This window comes from Cygnus atratus, chromosome 7, assembly GCF_013377495.2.
Source record: "Cygnus atratus isolate AKBS03 ecotype Queensland, Australia chromosome 7, CAtr_DNAZoo_HiC_assembly, whole genome shotgun sequence".
Lineage (NCBI taxonomy): Eukaryota > Metazoa > Chordata > Aves > Anseriformes > Anatidae > Cygnus > Cygnus atratus.
In genome coordinates, this window is record NC_066368.1 from 24,567,434 (window position 1) to 24,581,298 (window position 13,865).

Below are 13,865 nucleotides of genomic sequence, written 5' to 3' on the forward strand. Positions count from 1 at the left end.
TTCTGCCACACTGACCCTGAGCAGGAAAAGCAGCGGCACAGCCCTGGCCCGAGACCTGCAGAGCCTAGGATCTGCACACCCGTGCTCCTAAAGACACAATGCTGCTTGTGCCTTAAGCTGTGATTTAAACTCTCACTCCTGGCTTGCTGTTGTTTCTCAGACCTGACGAGTCAGCACAGACAGGGTGGGTGGCCTGAGTCTGTGGTGGCATATTTGCCATGTCCTGTGCTTTTTGAGAGGACCCCAGGTGGCTCGTCAGCCGTCAGAGCTGCCTCATTACACAGCAGCGAGCACTGGAGAGGAAACCGATGGCCCTGCTTTAAGAAGTTTTTTCTTGATTTCTTTAATAAAGATGCTTCTTGCAGTGCTGCCTCTGAATTGGTTCAGGCTGGGTGCTTCTCAGAGGCTGGCGTTTGATTTCCCACAGGAGCAGGTAGATTGGGCTAGTCAAAATAAATAGTGAGGGCTGGAAGCGGAGGGATTATGGGTCTGTCGTTTTATGGTGGATCCTTGTATTGCCTTTCTGTGAGAAGCCCTGCAATTAAGGGGATCTGGAAGCAGAGAGAACAGTCTCTTTGTATTTGCCTTCTGCTCTCCTCATTTGAAACCTTTCCTCTGTGTGCTGAAGCAAAAGTTGGTAGGCATATTTATTCAGACAGAAAGCTGAGTTAAAAGCTCATAGTTGGAGATCTGTAACAAGTTTCTCTGAGAGAAACATGGATGTGTATTTTCCTGCATGTTTTTTTGGAGGGAGGAAGAGGGGCGTTGAACACACTTCTCTGATTTAGCTTAGTCATTTTAATGATTGCAGAGGGTGCCCTAAGGTGTGGTGGACCAGGCTCTGGAAGCTGCTTCAGGCTGGCGTTGGGAGCTCCTGGGGCTATGCCCCTTTCCCTTGCCTTTCCACCCTTCTGGGAGCACGCTGGGTTTCCCCATGCATCACGCCAGTGCTAATGAATATCAAAATATCAAAACATTTTATTACGAGTTGCGGCCGTGTGGGTGTGCGCATGCAGAATCCGCTGCTGGCACCAAGTGGCAGCGGCTGGGAGCTGTCCGAGGACCCTCAGCTCACCCGAGAGCCGTGTTTGGTGTGATCCTGACAGAATAACCAACCCGCCAGAGCGAATAAATCCCTCCTAAGCCTCAATTTATAACTCAAAATGCGTTGTTAGTCATGAGCATGCGTGCCCTTGGGCAGAGCAGGAGCTTCCTCCTGGCGTCCCAGTGCTTGGAGCTGCCCCTGCGCTGGCTTTGGCCATGCTTTTCCTTTCTTTAGATGGATGGAAGGGAAAAAGGCCATCAGAGAACTTGTTTGCTGGTAATAGATCTTGGCGTGTCCTGCCCTGCATCACATCCTCGTGGGTTTTCTTTTCCTCCGAGTGATGGGAGAAGGAACCTGCACAGTAACGTCACAGGCATGAAGGCAAAGGGACATGGTTGCCTGGGGAAAGGGAAGTTTGTTCTGCTTTGCAAAGTGTCTGTGGGGTTTTAATGCTGTTCACAGGCCGTACATGGCATATTGAAAAGAAAACCACTCTGGACTTTGCACCCACCTTCATTTTCAAGTTGGAGACAGCGGGCGAGTAGTGTTCAGCAGTCCAGAAGACACTCGAGAAAGGCAGGAGAAAATAAATCAAGCGCATCTGCTTCCAGGCAGGTAGCTGGGGAACGGGCTGTTCCAGAGGAGTATTTGGTTTTAGAAGTGAAAATAAGGCTTTTCTCACAAATCATTTAAAGCCAAAAAACTTCCTTTTTTCTTCTCACTAGAATTTTTCTTTAAATGATCTCCTCTGCTCATCCCTCCCATAATTAATTTCAGCACCTCCAACACCAGCTGGTGGCAAGCTTTGAACTTTCTTTACCCATTGCTTGTGACTAAATTTTTCTCAGCTCAGCGGTGATTCTATTCGAGGTCGGAGCCTGGCTGTTGACCGGTGGCGCAGATCAGCTGCTTGCCATCCCCTTCCTCGGCTGTCCAATGCAATAAGCACCGCTGAGCTCCTGCCGATACATGAGCGCAATGCCTGCCTGCCAGGTATTGACTTCAGGCATCTGGGAGTGCTTCGGTTAAATGCTAAAGACATTCATTTAAAGTAAGATAAACGCAGCGTAATGAACGTTTATTCCCTGGTTTCCAGGCTTTTTGATTTAATGTGAATAATTTTCGCGTGGTATTTTGACTCGTTAATGCACACCAAGCTAGAAGCAGTTTTGGAGCCCATAGGGCAAGGGAACGAGTTGGTTTGTTAACCAGGGCTCAGGATTATCTTGTGCTTTAAAGAGATTTCAATAAGGTTTTTTTTTTTTTTACATCTTAAAGAACAGAATCAAGATAAATCTAAAGCAATCTCCCAACTGTGTGATAAATCAATAAGTAAATAAATGAAGCTCTTTCATCTCCTGCAGTGGGTCTGCTGTGAGAGAGGCTCTTCCTGTAGGATGGGTGCTGATGGCAACTCAAACACCAAAAGGCAGAGGGGAACACTGAATCCCATTTTTTAAAAATAAATGTTGTAAAAGACCAAAAATACTGCAAGCACTGGTGTGCTAGTTGTGTTCCGCATCTTCATACTGCTGCCCAGAGCTGGTGAGGTCTTTGTACTTGAATATTTACTTATTTTTAACAGATGCTGGGCAAAAAGGTTGGACTTGCCTCCAGAAGGGCTTTCCCTGTGTGCCACGGCTCATGTCTTCGGCAGCTGATGCAACAGCACTTGTCAGGTTTGGTTTTACTGCAGTACAAAAAGATCCCAGTGCCAGGAGTGGAGCAGTGGCCAAACGCAGAATGTGCACGTTTGGCTGACCTCTGCCCAGCCTCTCTTTGTGTGAGAGGTGGTGCCAGCAGCACCTGCTGTGCTAAAACTTGGGGTATTTGAAGGCTGCTGGTAGAAAGGCGCTGGTTCGTGTCTTTTAGGTTGAAATTAAGAGTGTTATAGGAGAAGTTAGTGCTGGTTTTGAAACAGTGCAGACTGTTTTTACGTCTCTTGGTTATTGTAAAATTTCTTCACAAGCCTCATAAGCGTGGCAGAGACAGCTGTCTCTCCTTAGTAAGGAGGAACACAAGATTTTCCTCCAGATGAGCTTTTTCTTTTCCACAGCACGCGAGAAGGGCAGAGGCCAGCGTTTTGTGGTCTGAGTAAATGCCAGGGCCTGCGTCAGACAGCAGGCTCAAGAACCATCTTTTTCCCAAATCCTGCTTGCACCACTCAAACAGAAGTCCACGAGGTCAGACAGATCCTCCTGGCTAGCAACAGCTGTTGTGCATCTTCCTAAATCCTGGCTCCTTGGACCAGGATGCACAAACCCGTGCACGTGAGACCCGTGTGTAGTCAGCAGCCTCTGCAGCTCTGCCTACACAGGGGATGAAAGCACCGTGGGCAGAGCTGCTGCCTCTCATCCCCGTGCTCCCCACCTTGATCTCAGCTGGGTGCCATGCTGCCTTTTGTGTCAGTGGTGTAATTAAGTGCGATCGAGGCAGAAATGGCCAACGTATCCAGCAACGTCGTGTCAAATCAGCAGTGCTCTCGAGCTAAATGGGTTGTTCTGGAGGAGCTGAAAAACTAATTGTGTTGTTAAGTGTCATCCTCAGGCTTGTCATCAGCTGCACAGTTCCTGATATATCCTAAGGAAATCACGTAAGGGATTCTGAGTGCTGAGCTCTGTGAAAGTGGAGTCTGCTGAAGTCTGGTGTTTCGTGTCTGTAGAGCCACAGAGGAGGGAAAAGATGAAATCTGCATTCTTCCTCGAGCAGAGACCTGGTGCTCAAACGCAGCCCCTGCCCAGAATGGGAGAGTTGCTTTTCCCTCCTGCCCTGCAGCAAAGGCCAGGAGAACACCTGTACGGGACTTGAAGCAGAGAAAAGCTGCAACATGGCTTAATTTTTACAGTGTTTTTTTTTTTTCCTGGTTTATTTGCTACCAGCCCCCTCTGTAAGCAATCATCACACTTCTACCTGCACGCTTAGCTTAGTCCCGCACAGCTCTTTGAGCAAGCAGGAAAAAGTTGCTGCAACAGCCCAGTTGTTTGGGTGTTTATTCCGATGTCCAAGCTGGAAGCTCACGTGAAGAGCACCTTAGTATTTTCTTCTTGGTTTCCCCTCCTTTTGGAGACCTGCAGACACTAGCTAAGTTTCAGGTTCAAATAATCATCCTGATTTTTCAAGTCCAGCTCTACAAATACTGTCCCCAGTAAGACAAACTAGGAGAAGATGCAAAAACTTCTCAAGAAGTTGCCCATGGAAAGAAAATGTTGACTTAGTGATGGAAACAGTCCCGGTGGAAGCAAATATTCAGATGTATTAGAATTTCTTCTATAAGCAGCATTTTCTGTGATGCTCATTTTTTATTACCAAACCTTTTTAACACCACTGTTTTCTTTTCTTTTCCCCCTTCCAGTTTGAGAGGCACGACCCAGTGGACGGGCGGATCACGGAGCGGCAGTTCGGCAGCATGCTGCTGGCGTACAGTGGGGTGCAGTCAAAGAAGCTCACCGTCATGCTGAAGCAGCTCAAGAAGCACTTCCAAGACGGAGAGGTCAGTGGTGTTAGCAGCAAATCTGAGAAGCCTTTTTTTTTGGGGGGGAGAGGGGACAGCCACCCCTCACCATGCTGAGAGATGAGCTGGTGGTCAGGCTCAGTGGGTAAGCTTGTAGGAGAAATGACACCAATGGTGTCAAACTGTGTGGGGTTGAATGATGCTTCGTGGCAGAGAGGGACAGAAACCCCAAAGATTTTGGGTTTGCCATGAACAGGGCTGAGTGCAGGAAATTACTTTTCTAAAGCAGCAGGTTGATGTGCAAAGATCTCTCCCTCTGCAGCAAGCAATCCGTCTTGTAGAGAGAAGCACCCGCGCCTTTTGAAGCAGTGTGGGGAGACATGCTGACTTCGCAGGTGATAAATCTGATGCAGGAGGTGGGAGTGCGGTGCTTGGTGTCCTGATGAGGGTTTGGGCTTGTCCCTATTGAAATGGATGCTGTAGTTTTCAAAGCTTATGTCTGCTAAATGGCAGTCTGGTCTGGAGCCAGAATAAACTCTGAAGACGTGTACCTAATTACTGGCTCGACCTTGGTTTAATTAGATGCTGTGACTGGGCAGTTTATTATTTAGTTTATGAACTTAGGTGAAAAATTATTTGAATTAGTCATGATTTAGAGAGGAATAAGGCTGCAGATTCTGTACCGGTTAATTTAGTGAGAGACCTTGGGATAAAATCTCTGTACTAAGAGGATGTGCTTTTATCAGGTAAGGCAAGCACGGGGTGCCAAGTTACTTCAGTATTTTGCTTTGGTAAAGATGGATTGTTCTTTTATTGATTAGGTTGTAAACATACAATTAACCAAAATGAGAATGGAGGGAAGGTCTTTGCTATGTTTTGGGTTGGTCCGACTGTTTTAGAGCCACTTCCTGATGACATTAGAACTGGTGTTTATTTTTTGACAGTTCTCAATGCAAAGCACGTTGCGGGACAGAAGTGTTGGGGTCTAGTCCTTTTTTTTATCCCTTTTGGGGTCTATAAATAAAATTGTCCTAAACTCCTGTGATGTTCAGGAATCCTCAGTTCACACAAAGCTGCACCAGTGACCTTTTTCTCCTGTTCTCCTTGGGGCTACGGAGGAGAACTTGGGCACGCTGAAGCAGCAGGGCACGTACACTAAAAGGTCTCTGACAGCCCCTGAGGGCAGCTCCTTGTCACCCTTTGGTTGCAGGGACTTTTCCTGATGACGGTGTTCCAGTACCTGGCCAGGTGAAAACCTCCTCTGGTTTATCTGAGGGCTTGTGTGTGTGTGGAGGCTTTTCCCTGTACCCAGCTGTAGGAGTTTTGAGTGAACGTGGAAGCCATAAATCAAGATCCTCTGCCACGAACGAGCTTTCTCATCTCAGAAATTAATATTTATCAAAGCCTTTTACATTACACTGGTCAGAAATGTTGAGTTTTTGGCATCTGTGAGCTCCAGGAAAGCTCAGGAAGCGCTCGGACCCAGATGGTGCTGCTGAGAGCTGCGGTGGTCTCTGTTCCTTCGGGGCTGAACGTACAGCATCAAACGAGTTTTGATCTCTCCCTGCACAGCACAGAAGCTCAGCACTTTTGGACATCCCCAGAGTGCTGATTTCAAGCAGAACCTCGTCAGCAGTATCGGTATTTTGGAAGTGTCTCATTTGTCCTAACACCCTGGGGAGGCCTGAGCTCAGGTGCCTTCGTGATGCATTGTTTCACCGTAAATACTGCAGGAGAGGCCAAAAAGCGTCCAGTGGAAAAATGGAAGAAATTGCCTGTCGATACAAGGAAATCTCCCTTCCCAAGCTCTTTGACCATCGGAGTTTCCAAGGCTGCAGTTTTGAGTCTGTTTACTCAATTTTTGAGCAAGACACTGCAGATTTTTTCTCCTATACCTCTGTTCCCCTTGAGTTTTAGCAGGAATTAGTTGATTTCTCAGGGAAAAATGCTTTGCAGCTTGGCAGCTGTGATGTCTGTGTGACAGAAGACATCAGCTCTACTGTTACATTCACAGACTGTCAAGTCTTTGCTGTGGCTTCATATACGTATCGAGCAGTAGCCGGGTGTATGAGAAATTAGTCAGAGGACATTATTTTTGGAAGGATTCTTCCAGCAGATGTTCCCTTCCTTCCATGTGTCAGTCAGACACCTGACATCTGTGGCAGAGGAAGAACTTTTGTTTCCACCTCATTGCTCATTCCCCAGGCAGCCAGGTTGTGTTTCTATTTGTAGGTAACAGCCAGCTTCAGAGCAAGGCATCTTGTTTCTCTATTCTCTATTCTGTAACTTTTAAGGAGAGAAATTGTGAAATGGAAAATAAGAGTTGATGCTTTTGAGAAATGGGATTATTAGACAACACACAGTTCCTTAGACCAGGGGAAATGGAGCACCCAAAATGAGACGGCCCCTCTATTAACAAGGTGTGCAGTGGTTTGGGGAGATGCAAAGCATGCAAGAAGTGCTGGCTTTTTTGCGCAGGAGGCAGGTGAACATGCCAACCAGGGCAGCTCAAAGCCAGTGGTGATGCAGGACAGAAATCAGGCACTGAACTCATCGGTTTCAGCAGGTTTTAGCTCGCAGAAACCCCCAGCCTGCTGCCTAACTTTGCATCATCTTTTATCCAAGAGAACCTTTCCATGAAAGCATTTCCCCTCCCGGGGTATTTTAACAGACCCGTCCCTTGCAGATTTGTGTGCAGCACTTTGTGTCTAAATATGCTTCTGTGCTTTTACGGCATCACCCTGATGCTGCTGTCGGTGTTTTTATGTAGCTTCAATTTTCTTTTCAGAAATAGGACTGCCGTAGTCAGAGCCACGTTAATTGCCTTTTGAGCTTCCTAGCTAATTTATCCAGGGATGTGCTCGCAGAGTTGTCTTTGTAGATGGATGCAGGATTAATCTGGAGAGCATTCTTCACTTCAAGCAGCAGGAGCTCGATGCTGGCAGTGCTTCTTCCTCTGCATGCGGGACTTCGCCCTGTGCAGAGCCATTGCAGAGTCTGCTCCTCTCCCGTGGAAAAGGGATGGAGCTGCTGCTCTCTTCTGCTCTCCCATGGGTCCCAGACCTCAGAGAGATGCTAAGGCTGCTTGGCCACCTCACCATTCATACTGTCACTGAACGCCATGGTGGTCAGAGCAGTTTGATGTGAGTGTTTTGCAGGAAGAATTGTTCTACCAAATCCTTTTGTTTCACACTTATAGAGCAGCATTGTATCGTTATCCGCGCAGTTTACTAACCTGCTGCAACCCTGCTCTATGTCAACAGCAGCAGGGGCTTTGGCTTGGTTATTTCTTTCAAAGCAAGTGGGAGGACAATGATTTGGATAGTGAATTGCACCAAACCCACCTGGCAAGCTTCCTAATCCAGCGTTACCTTGCAAATACAGTTTACCTTGTGAGTGCTTCCTGAGGACACCTGCCCCGCAGTGCTGTTGGTACCATCATCCAGCCTGGGCACAGCAGCCTCGCCAGCCTGCAAGGCATTACAGCCATGCCTTTAAGCTAACCTCGAGCCCTTTTCCAGCATTGTTATTCCGTGTTCCTGCCTTGGGGAATGGCTTTCTTGTACAGCTGATAATCTACCTTCACTTGTATCGGTCTTGAGGAAAAATACCACCTTGCTCTGGGTACCTGCAGTTCTCCCCAGGTGGAAAGGAAGTGTTTGAGCTGCCTGAGGATGCATATTGCAAGCAGATATACATATACGTGTTTCTAGAGTGTGCCTGCTTATGCATCACTTTTTCCTTTTCATCGTGCCAGTAATAGAAAGCATGGATTCAGGCTTGTGAATTAACAGCTTGATCAGTGCAGCTTTGAAGTGGAGAAAAAGGGAAAAAGGAGCGTTTTTTCCACCGATATCAGCAGAGCAAGAGAGAGGCTCCTCAAGAGGGGATCCTCAGGTTTGGAGGGCTTTCTTCTTGGGGGAGAGGGTTTTTGTGTTGGTTTTTAAAGCAGAGATGGGATGGAAACGGTCCTGAGGAACCAGGGAGGGAGCCCTTTGGCAGGTTAATGTTTATTGGGCTTTCAGCGGAGACATGAGTGACTTATGAAGAGCCCAAGCAGTGCCGACAGATGCATCGACAGGGAACAGATGAATTCCCCTCCCCGGCTGCTGACTGATGGTGATCATCGCAGCTGGCAACTTGTCAGCACGGTTCTGCACCCGTTCCCTTCTCCGATTTTTTGTAACTGGGAAGGAGTAGATGCTGATGCCAGCCTCAGTGATCAAATTCATCGATAATACATTGAATTTTGTAACACGAGCTAGATTTTTGCTGTGGAGATTCAGGATGTGTGTCCACGTAAAAGCCTAGAATAGCAGATGCCTCCGTGTGTTGTGGCTTCTGCTTTTTAACTGGTGACAAGGACCACAAATTTACATATGTAAGGATGTCAACTTTTCGTGTTGCTGGCTGAAACAACAGGAACCACGGTACTAAACCAGGGGCCACTCTGCATAAGCAGCAATGCTGCTTGGCCTCGATATTTGCCATTCCTGCTGGAAAATCCAGGAAAATGCTGAGCTTGGGCTCTTTGCTTATAGTGGTGGTTGGGGTGCCTTGTGGCCACTGCTGCAAACAGCAGATCTCAACTGATCAGGTAAGTCAGGGTGTAATTTCTTCTGCTGGCCTGAAAGTGGCCACAGGGATCCTGGTTCCCTCAGGGGTTCCAAATTTGTAGTGCTCTGCTCAGTCCCACACTCAGCAGGGAGATGTTGGGATGGGTATCTGAATTGCAAAGATCTTTTCTCCTGTAGATATGCTGTTCAAAACAGGAATCTTTGCACTATCTTCTGCAAAAGTATGTGATATATTGTCCTAGCAGAAGAAAAATATTACTTAATTCTGCCATACAGCTGTTAGCACACCGCTTGGAAAGCAGGTTTACATTTGAAAACAGTTCCCTGTACAGTGAGTGGGGATTTTTTCCTACACGTTGTCCATGTGTGCACTGTGCATCCTCTTTGGTCTGGACCCATGAATCCAGCTCACAAAGCCTGCTGTTGCACTTGTTGGTGTGCTCTGCGACGTGTCAGCCATGCGCTGCCACGTCCGTGGTTTTGCTGAGGACAGGGATGAGCTGAAATACTCCTAGGTAGGTTGCAAATTGTCTGTAGTTCTTCTGCTTACAATTCCAGAGGCACCGTGTCTGTAGGAGAAGATTGTAAAAAATGTGATGTATATTTCAAAAAAAAAGATAGGTCACTTCTCACCTGATTGGAAGTCATTGGGAACGGCTCGAGCAGGGTTACAACAGATGATATAAATTAGTATTTGGCAGCCCCAGCTGAAGCGTGCGCTCTTCCATCCGGACCACGGAACCCCACTGTGTTATGCAGTCAGGATTTTCGGTATCTCAGTACATCAATCTCCCACTAGATGGTACAGGAGGAGGCTGAGCCTGAATTCCACTTGACAAGCTGATGTATCACTCCGGAGAGGAGGGCTGGGGGGTTATTCCTGCCGTGAGGGAGCAGTTTGGGTGCTGCAGCTCCTGGTGGTTCCGCTGAAGGGGTCAATGCAGTCGGCTGCTGCGTTTTGCAGCCCAAGAACTGTACAAGTAAAATAGAGCAAACAGATCCAGCCCTGCAGTATCCTGCCACCAGCAGCAAAACTCACTCGGGCATGTCTGCCTACACGATCCTGCTTGTAGCAGTGTCTGGACCCCAGCTGCAAGCTCGTGTGGTTGAGTCCCTTTGTCATTTGTTACCTGAGCAGTGTCACAGTCTCCTTTTCCCATCACTAAGTCCATCTTTTCTCCATCCTAGGGGCTGACGTTTGAGGAGGTGGAGAGCTTCTTCACGTTTCTGAAGAACATAAACGATGTGGACACGGCGTTGAGCTTTTACCATATGGCTGGAGCCTCGCTTGATAAAGGTATTAAAACTCAAGAGGCAGGCAGCACGGTTCACAGCTTGTATTTGGGTTTAGAGAGGGGTTGAACAATCCCGGTCTGATGGATTAAAAATGTCCTGAGACCGCAGTTCCTCTGTGATGAGAGGTTTAACTTCTGCAGTGCATGGATAAAGAGGGATTTCAGGTTTTATACTTCCCTCGTTTTACGTATAGAGTGAAAAATGCCGAAACGCGTAGCCTGAACAGATCACAGAATCACCTAGGTTGGAAGAGACCTCCAAGATCACCTAGCACAACCTCTGACCTAACACTACCAAGTCCTCCACTAAACCAGCTCACTAAGCTCTACATCTAAACGTCTTTTCAAGACCTCCAGGGCCAGGGATGGTGACTCAACCGCTTCCCTGGGCAGCCCATTCCAATGCCTAACAACCCTTTCGGTAAAGAAGTTCTTCCTAATATCCAACCTAAACCTCCCCTGGCGCAACTTTAGCCCATTCCTACCCCCCCCACCCCACCCAAAAAAAGAAGCACTCACACAACCCCTGAGCATCGGCAAGAGCTGTTTATTGCCAGGACATCTTGCAGGCAAGCCTGCGGGATGTCTGTGGTGTTTGGTGGCTCCAAGCTAATGCTTGCGGTGGAGCCTGAGCAACAAGCCCGGGACTGCCCAAACGGGATGCCTTCCGTCCGGAATGTTCTCAGGCCAGGGTGCCGAACCAGGGGGTTGTCCAGTCCCACGCCTCTGTCCCACGCCACCGTCGGCTTGATTTTCATGCATGGGTCCGACGCTGCCCTCTGGTTTACGGCCATTACTGGGTCCCGCACTGTGCTCCGGACTATGGGCACGCCTCTGCTCCCCGCGGCTGTCTGCCTGATGCTCCCGCCTTCGCCCCACGTCACCGTTGCTCCTATGGTGAGGCCCAGGCCCCCTGTCGCTGGGTGTGTGAGGGGCCGGCCTGTTCCCCGCATCGTTGCGGTGCCAGTGGTACCGCCTGTATGTGTCTGTGGGCTGGGCGCCAGAGGTCCCTTGGGCACTGGTGTCTCTTGTGCCGCCGGCGCTATCCCTCCGCCCACGACACATCTCCTTCTGCTCAGGTGCATTCCTTCTTGGTGCTTCACCGGGCGGCATCACCGTCCTCGCACACCAAGGAGGTCTGCTGCTCGCCTTGCTCTTCTAGTCTTCCTCCTGCCGCACAAGCTGGCAGTCAGAGGGCCTAGATGCTCAGCGAGTGCTGGGCCAGCTGCAGGGGGCCTGTTTTATAGGGCCCGCAGCAAAGGCGGGGCAGTGGTGGCCACTGTGACCTCAGCAAGCCTCTGCGATGGAGTGGCCCACGCGTGGCCAAAGGCGGCTGTGTTGGGAGCGGCCTGGAAGATGCCCTCACGTGGACAAGGAGGAGGGTTGGGGGGCTGAGGGCCCCTTTTCTGGGGCTGGCTCCCCCGGGCCATTTGGCTTGCCAGAGAGAAAGGCTGCCCCTCGGCCACGGGGACTGCCCTGCACCTCCCATCCTGTGCCCCGGGTTTATTTTTAACACTGCTTTTTAGGCAATTTCATTCTATTCTTTACGGAAAAGAACAGAAGCAAGGTGCATCTTCAGCCCTAATTCCCATGTGCGCTTTGTGCTCCGAGTGAAGAATTTCTTCCCCACGTCACATCTCATCTAAATCTCCCCTCCATTTGTTCCCAGCCATTATTCCTGGTTCCATGGCTACACTCCCTGACAGAGTCCCTCTCCAGCTTTCTTCTAGGCCACTTTTATGGGTAAGGTTAGGTGGCCAAAATGCAGGACCTAGCAAATTGCAGCCTCCTCTGCCTGGTTCCACACGTTCCATATGATGTTTTCCAGCTCAAGCTCTAGCCTCTCATCAGTGTAACACAGAATCATGAAGGCTGGAAAAGACCTTCAAGATCATCTGGTCCAGCTGTCACCCTCTAAACCATGTCCCTACGCACAATACTGCTCTTCAGCAGAACCATTCGGGTCAGATGTGTGCAAAGGCAGAGCAACCTGGTGGGTACACCACTGGCTCTGGTGCCGGAGCCCAGGCATTCAGGGGTTCTTCTTCATCCCAGTCTTGGGAGCAGCATCTTTTCTTCTTTTACAGTGCACTTGAAAAAGTTGTTGGAAATTGCAAGAAAAGTTCCTACAGCTTGTCAACTGTCTTCCATAGGGGTCTCCATGACCAGTGGGTATTGCTCAAGCCCTGTCCTGGCTTTGCTCAAAAGCAAGAGGCTTTGTTTAGAAATAAGAGCCAAATGCTGCATTTCTGCTCTAAAACACGAGTAGTGGCACCCGAATTTTCTCACTGGCTCTGACCTTGGGATCCCATTAAGTTCCTTGTCTGAGTGTTAAAGTCTCCAGAGCAGCTCTGTTCAGATAATCCATCGTCCAGAGAGCGAGCGTGGCCAAGGAGCTGGCTGAATAACCTCAGAGCTGGGTGTTTTCTGGGGTGTTTGGTCGTGGTGTGGTTTATTGACCAGACCAATCCCTATCCTTCTTCATCTCATCACGTATTTCCTTTGAGGGCTAAGCCATTACAGCTGTTACCAGATTTGACGTGCTGATTAAAACAAACTTATTTTAAATGTACAGTACATTGAAAAAAAGTCCAACTCTGCTGCTTAGGTCTGTCACAAACACGTGCCTCTCTTGTCTAAACCTCTTTTCTAAGTGCTGCTTATAAAATACTCTGAGAACACAGAAAACAACGGTATCTAATTAAACAGTGGGTTTTTTTAAGTTTAGTGGAAGTTCTTGTCTGCTAAGAAGTCAAAGCTGATGTATGTAGGCAGCTGCAAAATGAAATGTGTCAGAAGCAAGTTATTTGCCCAGCTGTTGCTGTTGTGGGGATATTAAGGCATGGATAGGTTTTGGGGCAGTGGAATTGCAAAGGGAGCCAGATGTGTCACATCTCTTCCTGCGTGTGTCCACAGCCCTCCTTAACTGTGACTTTTCGGGGAATCATCTGTGCTCTTTCCTTTAGATCATCACATCTTAAGGCTTAAAGTTAAAAGAACCCGATGGGTTTTTCCTTTCATTTAGAAGTAAAAACAAGCAAGAAATGCTGCACATGAAATATGGATGTGCTGCTGCTTCTGCAGTGTGCCGTGAGGAGATAATAGCCTAGCAAATCTGATTTTCTCAGGACCTACAGTAAATTAGCAACTGCCTGGTCACGGAGTATGTATTCCTGGAGTATTTAGGTCTACACGCAGGTGGTAAATCAGTGTGATTGCTGTTTAATTATGTGCGATTAATGAATTTGTGCTGTAGCCTCAGTCACTGCTCTAAGAGTCCTGTGGCTGGAGGAGGAAAGCCTGGGGAGGTTTCGGGCTGCTCTCTTCTTTCAGGAGCCCACCAGCTCTGGAAAGTCTCAGGGCAAGGTCTGGTTGATGCTGACACCGTGTAAAGCAGGGGGGAGAAAGCCCAGCTGGGAAAAAGCCTCAGTGTGGGTGCTCCAGCAGCATCAGCCACACGAAAGGCATTTTACTGGGGTCCTAATGAAGCTGCAAAT

General features: G+C 48.5%; 1 protein-coding gene across 4 annotated transcripts in view; it reads left to right on the forward strand.

The window, feature by feature from the left end:
- Positions 1-13,865, forward strand: part of MICU1 (mitochondrial calcium uptake 1) — a 96,976-nt gene that overhangs the window by 79,485 nt on the left and 3,626 nt on the right. For all 4 annotated transcript variants that reach the window (XM_035540253.2, XM_035540272.2, XM_035540305.2 and 1 more), the window contains 2 exons: positions 4,398-4,535; positions 10,262-10,370. In XM_035540253.2, the coding sequence (XP_035396146.1) occupies positions 4,398-4,535; positions 10,262-10,370 (247 nt within the window). The remainder of the gene's footprint in view (positions 1-4,397; positions 4,536-10,261; positions 10,371-13,865) is intronic.